Here is a 16,744-nt window from a genome sequence, read left to right on the forward strand (position 1 = left end):
ACCGGTTCAAATAATCGTCACCGGTGTTGGCCGTGAGTTGAGAATCGATCTCGGGTCGCCGGGTTCGTACCAACGACAAAACGCACTCACACACGCACACGCCTCCACACAGCTCCTACCGAAATATTTCATCGATAAATTCTACCGAATCCATACCGCGTTGCGACGGCGTCCGGAGGAGGAGGGTGGAGGAAGGAGGCGCAGCTGGGACTGACCCAACCTGACGGAGGCGGCAAGGATACAACCGGAGCGCTCCGTTCCTCGTGCCGATCGCCAGGATCTTCTGGACCGGGTCGAACGCCAGCGCCGTGGGCTGGTGCGGAAATCCATGGCGCACGGTCTGGCGTGCAAGGGGCAAAAGGTTGCACGCAGGAGAGGGGTGTGAAGGGAGAGCTCACGTGATGTTTTTGTGCGGGGCAAAGTGCTGTCACACGAGGACTTCGGTGTGGATGGCGCCACGCCCGGCCGCCTTTGTCTCCCCCACGGTTGCCGATGTCACGTACAAAAAAAATGATCTCTGAAAGACGGAGTCGACCCCCCGGAGGAGGCCCAAGACCGGTTTTAGATATCCGTCACTGACGTTGGCCGTGAGCGCGATCTCGAACTCGGGAATGTAGCGCAGTGCGCTAACTAATGCGCCGCCACTCCCCACATACACACACATGCACACACAACACATTCACAACACCCACCACACGACACACACATGCACACACAACACATTCACAACACCCACCACACAACACACACACACATGCACACACAACACATTCACAACACCCACCACGCGACACACACACACATGCACACCAACACATTCACAACACCCACCACGCGACACACACACACATGCACACACAACACATTCACAACACCCACCACACGACACACACACACACATGCACGTACAACACATTCACAACACCCACCACGCGACACACACACACATGCACGTACAACACATTCACAACACCCACCACACGACACACACACACATGCACACACAACACATTCACAACACCCACCACACGACACACACATGCACACACAACAAATTCACAACACCCACCACGCGGCACACACAGGGATACACACAGAGACACACAGGGATACACACAGAGATACACGCAGAGACACACACAGGGATACACTCAGAGACACACACAGAGACACGCAGAGATACACACGGAGACACGCAGAGATACACACGGAGACACGCAGAGATTCACACGGAGACACACAGACACACACAGGGATACACACAGAGACACAGAGACACGCAAGGATACACACAGAGACACGCAGGGATACACACAGAGACACGCAGGAATACACACAGAGACACAGACACACACAGACACACACAGGGATACACACAGAGACACACAGGAATACACACAGAGACACGCAGGAATACACACAGAGACACGCAGGGATACACACAGAGATACACACAGAGACACGCAGGAATACACACAGAGACACGCAGGAATACACACAGAGACACGCAGGAATACACACAGAGACACAGACACAAACAGATACACGCAGGGATACACGCAGATACACACACTGGGATACACAGAGACACAGAAACACGGAGACACGCAGATACGCACACTGGGATACACACAGAGACACAAAGGGATACACGCAGAGATACACACAGAGACACGCAGAGATACACACAGAGACACACGTATAGACACATCTATACAAGTACAAGCACACAGACACACAACAAAGACAAAGACCCCCCGTATAGCCTGAACAGACTGTTGGGGCAAGTGCTGTTAGCGAGCACCTACGAAGGCCAGAACGGCTCTCGACGGGGTGGGCAGGCCAGCACCACGCCCGGCCGCCTTTGTCTCCCCAGTGGCGATGTTAACCGAGACGTGAGCAGGACACGTAGCGCAGTGCGCTAACCACTGCGTCACCGCTCCCCCACTATACACACACATACAAAGATCCCCCGTGTAGCCTTAACTGTTGGGCGGCAAGAGCGCACACACACAGACACACGCCACTAACACCCCAATAAGCCGCACACTGATAGGTAATATCACGTACCCACGAATTCACATCGCAAATTGCTAATCGTGTTAACACAGTGAAGGGGGGGGGGTGTTCCGTGGGGGGTGGGGGGGGGTCACGAACGATTCAAATGAATGAGCCAACGAACGACACAGCAAATGAACGCAACACAATCACACGTTCGATACAGATGGAAGGGAGTGCACGGGGGTCCATCAGCTCCTTCACCCCCCCCCCCCCCATCTGCTCGCACCTTGCAGCACGCGGCGACAGCTGACGATGTTGGATACAGTATTCATATGATACCCCACCCTCTCCTTCCCTTACACACCTCTTCCCCCAAATATTTCCAAGCCCGATCTCTCTGACACATCGAGCCCCCCGCCCCCCGCCCCCCTTACCTTGCAAAGCTGAAAATGATCGGAGCCGAGGCGTTCGTGGATCTCGTTCTCGGGCTTGGCAGCCTGCGGGCTCGCCGGGGTGGTGAGTCCGTCCAGCACGCGCTTGATTTTCCTCATCGCGCGCCGAGGACGACGGGCGCCGTGCGGGCACCGCGCCGCCAGCGGCCACTGCAGCAGTCGCAGCCGACGAGGTTCTTGAAGCTGCTGCTGCTGCTGTTGTTGCTGCCGCTGCTGTTGTTGTTATTGTTGTTGAAGCTGCTGCTGTTGTTGTTGAAGATGCGGCTGCTGTTGTTATTGTTGTTGAAGCTGATGCTGCTGCTGTTGAAGCTGCGGCTGCTGCTGCTGTTGTTGTTGAAGCTGATGCTGCTGCTGCTGTTAATGCTGCTGTTGAAGCTGCTGCTGTTGATGCTGCTGCTGCTCTTGAAGCTGCTGCTACTGCTGTAGATGCCGCTGTAGATGCTGCCGCAGCTGTCGTTGCCGTTAGGCGCACGAGCTACGCACAGCGCGTACTGTCTCTCCTTCTTCCTCGATGCCGCTTCTTACCACTCCGTGCCGAGACCTCTCCTACCCCCCACCCCCAACCCCGAAAATAAAAACCACCACCACCACCAGCTCCGGCCCTACCAGCCACCCACCACCACCCAGCCGGCGCCGCGTTATACCGCGTCGGTGCCGCGGAGAACGACGCCGTTGGTTCGACACCCCATGCCGCGTCTCTGGCCGGCTCGCTCGGTCGTGAGCCGAGACCGAACCTCGGGGCTCCGATCGACCCAATTAGCAGCCCCCACCCTCCCCTACCCCCCCCCCCCCCGCCGCCGACTGCGACCAGCGATGGAGCCTCGGAGCTTGATTTGAGCGCCGTCCCGGTTGGATTCCCGATACGGGTTGTGATGCAGCGCGCCCCTGAGCCAAATCGAATGAAGTCAGACCGGTCGCGCAATGTCTCCTGCGACGTCTCGCTCGCTCGCTCGCTCTCGCTGTCTCCTCTCCGGCGTGAGCACGGGCAGTCAGCAGCAACGGGTAACAATATCTGTGTGCATCGTATCGCCACTAACGTTTGCTGTGCCGACTGGTAGCCCGGATAGGGAAGAGACGGAAGGAGAAGGGATGGGAGGGAGGGTTGGGTTGGTCATTGATGGCGGTGGGAGGGATGTTCTTTCTGCTGGGCGTGCCCTGCAAAATCGCTCTCACCCCTCTCGGCTCTCTCACTCTCCCCTCGGAGTCTGCCTGTGCCACGCGCACTCTCTCTCTCCGGCCCTCTCACTCTCTCTCCCCTTTCTCTCCGTTTCTCTCTCCGTCTCTCTCACTCACTTACTCACTCTCCGTCTCACGCTCGCCCCCTGCTGGTAGCAGCGAGAGGAGTTACCGCGCCGTGAGAGCGCCGCTGTCTGTCCGCGTGGCGACCGCTGAGAGATGTCCCACTGCCAACGCGGCCAGGCAATACCCCCCCCCCCCCACCGAGTTGATGATCACGCGTGATGTGATGATGATCACGCGTGATGTGATGATGATCACGCGTGATGTGATGATGATCACGCGTGATGTGATGATGATCACGCGTGATGTGATGATGATGATCACGCGTGATGTGATGATGATCACGCGTGATGTGATGATGATCACGCGTGATGTGATGATGATCACGCGTGATGTGATGATGATCACGCGTGATGTGATGATGATCACGCGTGATGTGATGATGATCACGCGTGATGTGATGATGATCACGCGTGATGTGATGATGATCACGCGTGATGTGATGATGATCACGCGTGATGTGATGATGATCACGCGTGATGTGATGATGATCACGCGTGATGTGATGATGATCACGCGTGATGTGATGATGATCACGCGTGATGTGATGATGATCACGCGTGATGTGATGATGATCACGCGTGATGTGATGATGATCACGCGTGATGTGATGATGATCACGAGTGATGTGATGATGATCACGCGTGATGTGATGATGATGATGATGATCACGCGTGATGTGATGATGATGATGATCACGCGTGATGTGATGATGATGATGATCACGCGTGATGTGATGATGATGATGATCACGCGTAATGTGATGATGATGATGATCACGCGTGATGTGATGATGATCACGCGTGATGTGATGATGATGATCACGCGTGATGTGATAATGATGATCACGCGTGATGTGATGATGATGATCACGCGTGATGTGATGATGATCACGCGTGATGTGATGATGATGATCACGCGTGATGTGATGATGATGATCACGCGTGATGTGATGATGATCACGCGTGATGTGATGATGATGATCACGCGTGATGTGATGATGATGATCACGCGTGATGTGATGATGATCCCGCGTGATGTGATGATGATGATCACGCGTGATGTGATGATGATCACGCGTGATGCGATTATGATCACGCGTGATGATAATGATGATCACGCGTGATGATAATGATGATCACGCGTGATGATAATGATGATCACGCGTGATGTGATGATGATGATGATCACGCGTGATGTGATGATGATGATGATCACGCGTGATGTGATGATGATCACGCGTAATGTGATGATGATGATCACGCGTGATGTGATGATGATGATGATCACGCGTGATGTGATGATGATGATCACGCGTGATGTGATAATGATGATCACGCGTGATGTGATGATGATCACGCGTGATGTGATGATGATGATCACGCGTGATGTGATGATGATGGTCACGCGTGATGTAATGATGATCACGCGTGATGTGATGATGATGATCACGCGTGATGTGATGATGATGATCACGCGTGATGTGATGATGATCACGCGTGATGTGATGATGATGATCACGCGTGATGTGATGATGATCAGGCGTGATGTGATGATGATCAGGCGTGAAGTGATGATGATCACGCGTGATGTGATGATGATCACGCGTGATGTGATGATGATGATGATGATCACGCGTGATGTGATGATGATCACACGTGATGTGATGATGATGATCACGCATGATGATAGATGATGATCACGCATGATGATAGATGATGAGCTATAATGATCATCACGCGTGATCATGACGCGCGTGAGGATGAGCTATCATCATCATCATGATAGCTCATCATCGCAGTGGCTGACATCGTCGTCGTAATCACCACACGTGGGTGTTTTGTTTGTTATTTTATAGCAGCAGTCAGATCATCGACTCCAAATCTACAAGGGGCATCGTCAGGCTCCGAGATCGAGTCCACGATCCTCGCACGTAACCAGGCGGCGAAGATGCCATTCCAGATAACAACGACGAGAGTCGTGTCAACTCGTAACGCGCCACCGCCGCCGCTCGCTGGCTTAGAGAGAGGGAACGGAGGACGACTCGGAGGCGCCAGGAAGGAGGAGGAATCAGAGACGAGGAGAGCGGAGGCGGAGCCACGCGGCGGTGAGGAGCTACCAAACATTCAACCAAGCTCTGCGGTTCTCCATGTATGAAGTTGTTATCGGCCAATTAATGAGTGCGTATTTATGTGTGTGTTATTTTGTTCTGTATTTCCGTGTGGAAGGATTCTGGGCCTCTCCGTCCGTGCAGTCGTATAAACGAGTGCTGTTACCTGGTTCGGTGGGTAAAATATCAGCACTGGGGAGAAAAAGGCGGTCGGGCGTGGTGCAGGTCACAGCACAACCCCCCCCCCCCCCACCACCTCAATGTCGCAATTATCTCAAATCCCCGCCGCCTTTGTTTCCACTCAGCAGTATACATTTGTACACGTTCGTCTGTGATGAGCAAGTGGCGTGTGGTGGGGTAAAGTGTGGGTACCGAGGCGTCTGACCAGCGTGAACAATTCCCTTCTGGAGTCAAGAGGAGGACTCTCGAGCTTCCTCCCGAGTGGAGTCCCTATCGCCAGCAGGGGTGTGAGCAGGGGAATTGCAGGGCTGCGCCTGTGCATCAGACGATTGTGGCATGTGCTGTTAGCGAGCACCTATGAAGGCCGGCACGTCACACGAGCCAACACCACGCCTGGCCGCCGTCTCCCCAGTGGCGATGTTCGTTTTGATTTAAACACTGCACCAGATATTCATTTGAGGCTGAGTCGACCTCGGAAACAAAACGAACCTCGGCTCGTCGGGTTCGTAGCGCAGCGCGCTATAACCACTACAACTACCGCTCCCCACAGCTATAACGCCACGAGCCCTCTCCGGGTCCATTCATGAGTCAGTCTGGGCCAGCTCCGAGTGGCAGTGTTATCTGTCGTGAACACGTGGGCCATTCCTGGCAGATCGTGAGTGACATTTTTTTTTAAATGTATATATATATTTCTCTCTCTCTCTCTCCCCCTTGGTAAATTTTTTGATGTCGTTGTTGTTGGGAATGCGCAAGAGAGAGTACGTCCGCCCGGGGAGACGGAGCTGTGAAATCAGCTTCGTGTGCGTGGAACAGATAGCGCGTGGGGTGGGTCTCGTGGAAGGTGGCGGCTAGGGGGAGGCTTTCATCCAGCGGTGGATTGAACATGGCTGCTGACGATGCTCATGGTTTCACTTTCTGGCAATTGACGAGATGGCCCAGGTTTTGTTTTGTATCTTCAGGGTTGGTGGATCACGACGAGATTACGAGTCTCCAATGGTGAAGTATGGTCAAACACCTCCCCCCCCCCCCCCCCCCCCACCGCCGGCCCGGTGAACCCGGTGAACCGAGTTCGATTCCCGCTCACGGCTACCAAAGATCAGTGACGATTATCTGAACCGTTCATGGGCCTCCCCTAGGTCGACTCAGCCTCAAATGAGTACCTGGTGCGGTGTGTAAACATCGCCACGAGGGCAAATCAGAGCGCCGGGCTGGACGGCACCGTTCCACCAACAATGTGAGCCACCAAATCGTCACTGCTTGCTCCGTTTGGTGTCCAACGATTCGGCTCCACATTCAGACGGCGCCTCTCCTCTGTTTGTGTGTGTGTGGGGAGCGGTAGCGTCGTGGTTAGCCCCACGCTGCGCTACGAACCCGGCCACCCGGGTTCGATTCCCGCTCACGGCCAACACCATCGGCGATTATCTGAACCGCTCCTGGGCCTCCCCGAGGTCCACTCAGCCTCAAATGGGTACCGTCGCCACTAGGGAGACAAAGGCGGTCGGGCGTGGTGCTAGCCACCCACCTCCTTCGGTACCGTCTCGGCCTTCATAGTTGCGCCCTAACAGTACTTGCCCCGACAGTGTGTTCAGGCTATACAGGGGATCTTTGTCCTTGTGGCCATTAGCTATGTAGGGAGCGGAAGCGCGCTGCTCTACGAACCCGATGAACCCGGTGACCCGAGTTCGATTCCCGCTTACGGCCACCAACAACCAGTGACGATTATAGGAACCGGTCCTGGGCCTCCCCTAGGTCGACACAGCCTCGAACGAGTACCTGGTGCGGTGTGTAAACATTGCCACGAGGGAGACAAAGGCGGACGGGCGTAGTGTTGGACACCCACCCTATCGTGTGAAGCTCCGGCCTTCATAGGTGCTCGCACTTGACCCCCAACAAGTTTGTTAATGCTATACGGGGGATCTTTGCCTCGCACGTGATGTGCACGTGCGCGTGGTTCGGCTGCTGCTGTGTTCGTGCCAACGGTGCCCTTGTTGGTTCGAGCGGTGCAATGACCGAGCTGTCGCAGAGTTTCACGGTTCGAACCTGTACGGCCGCCCTGATTATCACTGCGTGTTCACAGTGTACCTTAACGACCGCCCCCCCCCCCACTCACCCCCTTCTGACGTCCGTTGTGTTGCCAGCGCGCGGCGTCGGTCACGCTCCGAATTTGTCAATTTCGAAAATGACACCGCGCAATCGACCCGATCGCGGATGGATCGCACGCACAGCAACCACCCACGCCCCTACTGGCAGCGGGCGGTGTTCGTCTTGCGAACGGCGATAGCAGCGCTGTCTGCTGGGGAGACAAAGGCGGCCGGGCCCTCAGCAGCAAGAGAGAGAGAGTTCGTGGCGCTGTTACTCCTCCGTTGAAGGAGCGCAGACCACAGTGATGTTTCCACACGGTCCACAGTTCAAGTTGCACTTCCGTGCCTCAATGTGTCTCTGTATCTCTCGATGGGACTCTATGGGTCTCTATGGGTTTACTTTACGGTCCATGCGTTGGGTTGCATGGCCGCATTCGCACTCCCGTGACTGATGCCACCCGTCTGTATTGCGAATGAGATTCATCCTGATCTCTTTGGTTATCAACTGGTCACACAAAAACAAACTTGGCGTTATCGACAGAAGTGCTGCCGCCGTTGTTGATCTTTGTTGTTGGTTGTTGTTGTTTGTTGTTAGCTGGTTGGTTGGACGAGTAAACATCTCTCTCCCTCTCATCCTCCCTCCTTCCTCCGCTCAGACGCCGACACGTGACGCTGAGCCCTGGAGGGTTAGGTATCGCGCAAGAGACATTTTACTTTTTAAACAACTTTTATTGCCGCCAGCAACAACAGCACTGGAGTCGATTCCGATACGAAATACACAAAGTCACCAGCAAACAAATAAAATAAACGCTATAAATCCACGCGCTGTGGCGCTAAATGCACCGCGCACAACACGAAATAAAAGTCACGTGGTGGTGGCGGTGGTGGTCATCGCGCACGCCACGGTGACGAGTGAGCGAGCGCTTCAGAAGGTGAACATGAGGGTGCCGTCCACGCTGGTACAGAGGGCTTTTCCAGCTCCCCAGCGTTCGAAGAAGACGTGCACATCAGAGAAGAGAGCGCGAGCGGGAGAAGAGAGAGCGAGCTAAGAACAAAAGCTGATCCCGGGAACATTTGCGCCCTCCGCTCTACGATGTCACACCCCGTCACGAATACACAGATCGGGTTTCGCAAGATTCCGACGTCGAGATACGAATCACAACATTATTTTTTATCCGTTTAAGATGTGTTTCTTATTCTTCCTTCTTCTTTGTCTTCTACTGCTTCAAAGCCCTGTCTTAAAGGCTTTGCTCTATCTATCTCTGTTATGAAGATGAAGCGAGGCATTGGCCGAAACGTCGCCCTCGTATGCAATGGCTTTTAGATAAGTATTGCAGATATGATTCAGGTAGTAAAAAAATAAAACGACGGTCAAATTTGGTGGGACATGTGTGTCGGATGGAATAGGATATGGTAAGCAACTTGGAGGTTAGTAATAGAACGGGCCACGTGGACATGGTGAGAATTAAAAAATAAAACGTCTGCACTGGGTGTGACTCGTGGTGTGCACCATGGGGCAGAGCCGGCTACCGAGACGGAGAGTGGAGCGGTATTCTCAAGTCCGGCCACCGTTGGGTAAGATCGGACCTAAGGCCCAGTGGTGGAAGGTTGTCAGGGCAGAACTACGGGTCTCTGTGTGGGTCTATGGGTCTCTGTGTGAGTCTATCGGTCTCTGTGTGAGTCTATCGGGCTCTGTGTGAGTTTATCGGTCTGTGTGTGAGTTTATCGGTCTCTGTGTGGGTCTATGGGGCTCTGTGTGAGTCTTTGAGTCTCTGTGTGGGTCTGTGGGTCTCTCTGTGAGTCTATGGGTCTCGGTGTGAGGTTATGTATCTACGTGTGAGTCCAAGGGTCTATTTGTGACTATAAGGGTCTTGATGTGAGTCTATTCGTCTCTGTGTGAGTCTATGGGTTTCTGTGTGAGTCTATGGGTCCCTCTGTGGGTCTATGGGTCCCTGTGTGAGTCTATGGGTCTCCGTGTGAGTCCAAGGATCTATTTGTGACTTTAAGGGTCTTGATGTGAGTCTATTAGTCTCTGTGTGGGTCTATGGGTCTCTGTGTGAGTCTATGGGTCTCTGTGTGGGTCTATCAGTGTCTGTGTGAGTCTAAGAGCAGGTGGGAGCAGGTGAGACAGTCAGGGCCAGGCAGCAGCAGCAGTAGCAGCAGCGGGATCTGGCGGAGGGTGGAACGCGCTGGTGAGGAGGTGGGGTGGCAGTAGCCGCATCAGCCGGGATGGTGATACCATCTCGATCGTGTGATCTTCTTCTTCATGGGCGGTTCAGAAATCACCCTCGACCGATGTTGGCAGTGGCCGGAAATCCAAATGCGGTCCGCAGGTTCACGGCGTAGCGCGCTAACCACTGCGCTACCGCTCTGCCGGGATAGCGATGTGAACAGGTCACCAACCCCGCAATCTGTCGCAAGGACGCGACCGCACAGCCTCAATCCGGTGAGGATCATTTGACCACCCGGAATCAGAGTCGTGATCACTGTCAGACGATTTAGGCTTTAAAAATCCGATGAGCTATGAAGCTCTTTTTCACAGATGTCCAGTGGGGGGGGGGGAACTTTCAGCGTCACCACGCTGGCAAGTGCGGCTTGGTGAAGGTGACAGGGAGGACAAAGACAAAGATCCCCTGTATAGTCTCAACAGATTGTAGGGGCAAGTGCTGTTAGCGAGCACCTATGAAGGCCGGAACGGAACACGAGGGGGTGGGTGGCCAGCACCACGCCCGGCCGCTTTCGTCTCCCCAGTGGCGATGTTTACACACCGCACCAGGTATTCATTTTAGGGCGAGTCGACCTAGGGGAGGAACAGGACCGGTTCAGATAATCGTCACCGGTGTTGGCCGTGAGCGGGAATCGAACCCGGGTCGCCGGGTTCATAGCGCAGCGTAGCGCTAACCGCTACACTACCGCCCCCCACTGGGCAGGGAGGAACACACACACACACGTGTCCATCCGTCTCCCTCGTGAAATATGAACTCCCATGCTCAAGGCTGGGACTGGCCAGAGGGCAGCATGCCCGGGTGGGTGCGCCGCTCTATGTGCAAGAAACAAATTGCAAATGTGATCACAGTAAAATATTATGTATAAAAAAAACCCCACATGTATAAAAACAATATTTTCATTAAAATATTTCGTTACCTCCAATGTGTACGCTTCGTTGCTTCTTTACGCTCTCGGATTTTTCCCTCACCAGCCCAAATGGGTCAATGAGATTGCAAGGGAATTTGGGCCCCGTTCGTTTCTCAATCCGCTTGTCCTGGTTAGAGTGGCAGCAGCAGCAGCGTGTTGTGTGGTGGTGGTCCAAATCTCCCTTTCCCTGGCGACAGGCTCTAGCAGTACTACACTATACACTACTAGACACGACTACACACTACTATACACTACTAGACACATACACTACTACACACGACTATACACTACTATACACTACACACGACTACACACTACTAGACACCATACACTACTATACACTACACACGACTGCACACTACTATACACTACTACACTTTACACTACTATAGACAAATTCTAGCTCTTCCTGGGGAATTCCCAGGCGTTCCCAGGCCAGCCGAGCGACATCGTCCCATCACTACACTATACACCACTACACTATACACTACTAAACTATACACTACTACACTATACACTACTACACTATACACTACACTATACACTACACTACTACACTATACACTACTACACTATACACTACACTATACACTACTACACTACTACACTATACACCACTACACTACACTATACACTACACTATACACTACTACACTACACTATACACCACTACACTATACACTACACTATACACTACTACACTATACACTACTACACTACACTATACTCTACTACACTATACACTACTACACTACTATTACACTATACACTATACACTACACTATACACTACACTATACAGTACTACACTATACTACTACACTATACACTACTACACTCTACACTACACTACACTATACACTACTACACTACACTATACACTACTACACTATACACTACACTACTACACTATACACTACACTATACACTACTACACTATACACTACTACTACACTACACTATACACTACTACACTATACACTACTACACTACACTATACACTACTACACTATACACTACTACACTACACTATACACTACACTATACACTACTACACTACACTATACACTACACTACTACACTATACACTACACTATACACTACTACACTATACAGAGCGACATGGTCCCACCGCCAGCAGCAGCGGCGTGTCCTGGGCCGGCCCCGCGGTCTTCACCCAGCGGGCCGTGCTGCTGCTGCTGCCCGGCAGAGTTCCAGGGGGGAGTCTACCGCGGGGGGGGGGTGGGGGGCTTCCTTTACCGGGTGCCCAAACCACCCCAACTTGGCTCCTCTCGATCCGGCGGTGGAGCAGCGACTCGACTCCGAGGCTCTCCCGGATTCCCGAGCTCCTCACCCGGTCACGGAGAGTGGTGAGCGCCGGCAAACCCTGCAGAGTTAAACCTCATTTCGGCCCCTTGTACCCGCGATTTCATCCCATCGGTCATTACCCAAAGCTCATGACCAAATGCCTGGGCCAGAGGCCGACCGAAATTCGGTTTTGATTTCGGCGCCGAAAGTTGGCGAATGGCCTCTTTCGGCATAGTTTCGGTTTTGGCCGAAAGTAAATTTTTAACTTTCGGTTTCGGCCGGCCTCCAGCCTGGGCCGATGTTTAGTTCCAGTCCGTCGCTGCCCATGATGTCTCGATGTTTATTTATTGACTTGCTAAAAGTTGCCACCCGTCTTAGTCTTGTATCTTTTCACTTGTTGCTTCTCGATGTTCCTTGCTGAGCGTCCAACCTAAGCCCCCCCCCTGCTGGAGATCCGTGCAAAGAGCTTCATAGCTCATCAGATTCCTCCGGAAAAAAAGAAAGTCGACAACAAAAGCAAGCGTCAGACTCGTCTGTTGGCGACAGCGTGGGACTACTGCCCCCTAGTGGCTGCCCATCCACGCGCCATCCAGGAGCAAACCCCGAGAGGCGGTGGGATTCGGATAGAGGGCAGGGGGGTTGGGGAGTGGGATGGAGGGGGAGGGGGGAGTGGGATGGAGGGGGGGGAGTGGGATGGAGGGGGGGATGGGTGGGGAGTGGGAAGGGGATGGGGAAGGGGGGTGGAGAGTGGGATGGGGGGGATGGGGGGTGGGGAGTGGGATGGGGGGGAGTGGAATGGGGGGGGGGGGGGAGTGGAATTGGGGGGGGAGTGGAATGGGGGGGGGATGGGGGAGGGAGTGGGATGGGGGGGATGGGGGGTGGGGAGTGGGATGGGGGGGAGTGGAATGGGAGGGAGGAGTGGAATGGGGGGGGAATGGGGGGGGGGAGTGGAATGGGGGGGGGAATGTGGGAGAATGGGGGGGGTGGGATGGGGGGGGTGGGGAGTGGGAGGGGGGGTGGGAGGGGGGGTGGGAGGGGGGTGGGGAGTGGGATGGGGGGGGGATGGGGGGGTGGGATGGTGGGGTGGGGAGTGGGATGGGGGGAGTGGTGGCTGGGGGGGGGTTAGTGCGGCTATTTTTTGTGCCACTAAAACTGGCTCTTATGCAATGTGTTGATGCAACTTCTGTCGCACTCACCTGCCGACGCGTGAAACATAATCGCACCGCGACACAATACCGACACGCACAGTTGCGACACACGGACAGTACCGGCTCCACCCCCCCCCTTTCACTGTGTAGCCTCGAACAGACTGGAGTGGTAGGTTCCGTGAGCGAGCGCCTGCCAACGCCCGAACGGAACACGACGGGGGTGGGTGGCCGAGACACCGCGCCCGGCCGCCTTTGTCTCTCCCCGTTGCTGATGTTTACACACCACCGTCCCAGGTACATTACTCATTTGCGGCTGAGCCGACGTAGTCAAACACTGCCGTGGCAAGTGCTGGTTTCAAAAAAGGTCAGTGATTTATGAGCATTGATGCATCGGTTCTCATCTCTCCCGTTTACAGTGCTTCGCCAGTGGTGAGAATTCCACGTTCCTACGGCGGGGGTGAGTATATCTAAAGGTCAGCCACTGTAGGCTTCCATACAAAGTAGTTCTCGTTTTATCGACCCCTCCGCATCCCCACGGCCAGGATTTGAACTCGAGACCAATTTTCTGAGTTTTACCCGCTCGGCGCTCCGCTCGTTGTTGTGAGCGTTGCTCCTCTGCCCTCCGCTGTTGCTGGAGGATGACCGCCTCCAACCGCCCAGCAGCGTCCTTCACGAGCCTCCCCTATAGGGGCCGATCTTGACACCGCTGGTAGCAGTCATCGGCAAATCAATCAGCTCATTTCGTACCGCACCAGTCAATTTCTTCACCAGCCCGTGCCGCGCCCATTTAGCCTTCTCAATCCAGCCAAACAGAAGCTGCTTGGGCATGCGGTGGCTGGGCTTGCGGGCTACATTACCCGGCCAACGCAACTTCACTTGCCGGAGAGGCTAACTGATGGGACCGTATCCAGATCGTTCAATCAAAGCTGGTTAAACTCCAACATCCATCTATTACAAAAGCCCGGAATGTCAGTTTGTCCGTCAACTGCATGATATGAGAGCTCTTCTCAAGGCCTGAATCAAAAAGTTATAAGAAAGTGGACCCCCCCCCACCCCAGAGCTGTGGATAAAACGTTGATACACCCTACATAGAATATAGTCAGTAGCATTTCCACACATTAGCCGAGAATCTAGTGTTTCAAACTGGCGCAGGTGTTCCATGTTTCTGCAAGTATAGAGAAGGAACGGCCTGCACTTACAACAAAGATCCCCCGTATAGCCTGTAACAGACTGTTGGAGCAAGTGCTTTCAGCGAGCACCTATGAAGGCCAGCATGGCACACGAGGGGGTGGGTGGCCAGCACCACGCCCGGCCGCCTTTGTCTCCCCAGTGGCGATGTCGACACACAGCACCAGGTACTCATTTGACGCCGAGTCCACTGAGTGGAAGGCCCAGGTTCGGTTTGGATAATCGTCACTGGTGTTGGCCGTGAGCGGGAATCGAACTCGGGTCGCCGGGTTCGTAGCGCAGCGCGCTAACCGCTACACTACAGTTCCCCACACACGAACACACTCATCACTCATCTACACAGTGACACAGACCCACCAACTCCCCCTCCCTGCCCCAGTGTCGCCTCCATAGATACTGTGAGACCAAGCAATGTCATGATGACATGATGGCCAACATCACACGAATCATCAGCAGCACGATCATCTCAACGGCGACGATACACCATCATCACTGGAAGTCACTATTCATCATTACCTAGAAAATGAGTAAATACAGATCAGCATCATCATCATATCAAAGGCAAATGTAGAGGTTTAATTATAATTGTTTTGATGAGACGTTTTACCCGTGACGCACGGGAAGAGAGAGAGAGAGGAGCGGGAGCTCAGGGGGTCAGGAGAATCAGAATGAGAATTTGTATTTAGACTGCAGGAGGAATCCGATGAGCTATAAAGTTCTTTTTCACAGATGTCCAGCCGGGGCGGGTAAGAACGTTACAACAATAAACAGTACAACAACAACACGACAGCAGTACAACGTATAGGAAAGATAAAGAAATCACTTTATAAAAATGCTAACTTTATTTTAAAAAATGTTTTTAATCTTACCAGGTATGTTCACAACAAAAATATTTGTTTTTACCAGGTGAAGACCACTGAGGCATTAACTTATTTATCAGGAGAGAGAGAGGAGGAGGCTATAGGGGAGCCTCGATGCTGCTGCTGATGCACGGAGCGGCGGCTGTTTTCACAGTGGGCGGGGCTAGAGGGGGGGGGTTCAGAGTGGGGGAGGGGGCACACAGAAGTTGCGGGATTTACGGGAGGCCTGAGCCGATTCAGAGAGAGATGATGATTATGATGCTGATGATGATTCAATGCTGATGATGATTATGATGCTGTTGATTCTGATTCTGATGATTATGATGGTGTTGATTCTGATGATTATGATGCTGTTGATGATCATGTCGATGTTGATGGAATGAAGAAGACGGTGATGAAGGCGAGCAGCACCGCACGACTCTTGCAGGAATGTGTGCGGCTCGGCGGCTCGGCGGCCGCGTACGGTGGCGAACTAACACGGTCACAACAACAAGAACAACAGCAACAACAGCAGCAGCAACAAGAGCAACAACAACAGCAGCAGCAGCAACAACAATAGCAACAACAATAACAGCAACAACAATAACAATAGCAGCAACAACAATAGCAACAACAACAGCAACAACAAAAGCAACAACAGTAGCAGTGGGTAGACTCAGATGCCTCATGTCGACCCACCCCCTCGTGTCGACCCACCCCCTCCACTCACCACCACCGCTGTGTGTGCTCGTCTGTATGTGTGCTTGTGTGTGTGTGCTTGTGTGTGTGTGCTCGTGTGTGTGTCTGCTTGCCTGTTCGATGGCCTTCATAGGCGCTTTCCAGCGGCACCTGCCCCTAAAACGTATGCGATGCCTACACGGGGGATCTTTGCCTTTGCCCACGGTCTTGTGCCGCGTGTCAACTCAGATGGGCACCTGGTACGGGGTGTAAAGACAAAGGCGGCCGGGCGTGGTCCTGGCCATCCACCCCCGCGTGTGCCGGGC

General features: G+C 53.6%; 1 protein-coding gene and 1 long non-coding RNA gene across 14 annotated transcripts in view; one reads left to right on the top strand and one right to left on the bottom strand.

The window, feature by feature from the left end:
- The window catches only part of LOC116952920 (syntaxin-binding protein 5-like), a 118,438-nt gene extending 114,717 nt beyond the window's left edge, over nt 1-3,721 (bottom strand). For 3 of the 13 annotated variants that reach the window (XM_076074641.1, XM_076074642.1, XM_076074640.1), the window contains exons 1-2: nt 2,436-3,721; nt 243-340 (exon numbers count right to left, since the gene is read on the bottom strand). In XM_076074641.1, coding sequence (XP_075930756.1) covers nt 243-340; nt 2,436-2,552 — 215 coding nt within the window. In that variant the 5' untranslated portion in view covers nt 2,553-3,721. The remainder of the gene's footprint in view (nt 1-242; nt 341-2,435) is intronic. The other 10 variants (XM_076074645.1, XM_076074649.1, XM_076074648.1 and 7 more) reach the window with 6 other exon arrangements.
- Nucleotides 3,722-5,390: 1,669 nt separating this feature from the next.
- On the top strand, nt 5,391-9,605 carry LOC142931119 (uncharacterized). Its single transcript, XR_012947136.1, has 2 exons — nt 5,391-5,859; nt 8,780-9,605. It is a non-coding gene; the product is annotated as an uncharacterized LOC142931119 (long non-coding RNA).
- The last annotated feature ends 7,139 nt before the right edge of the window (nt 9,606-16,744 follow it).

This window comes from Petromyzon marinus, chromosome 49, assembly GCF_048934315.1.
Source record: "Petromyzon marinus isolate PM22_M1 ecotype Great Lakes invasive population chromosome 49, UKy_Petmar_22M1.pri1.0, whole genome shotgun sequence".
Taxonomy (NCBI): domain Eukaryota; kingdom Metazoa; phylum Chordata; class Hyperoartia; order Petromyzontiformes; family Petromyzontidae; genus Petromyzon; species Petromyzon marinus.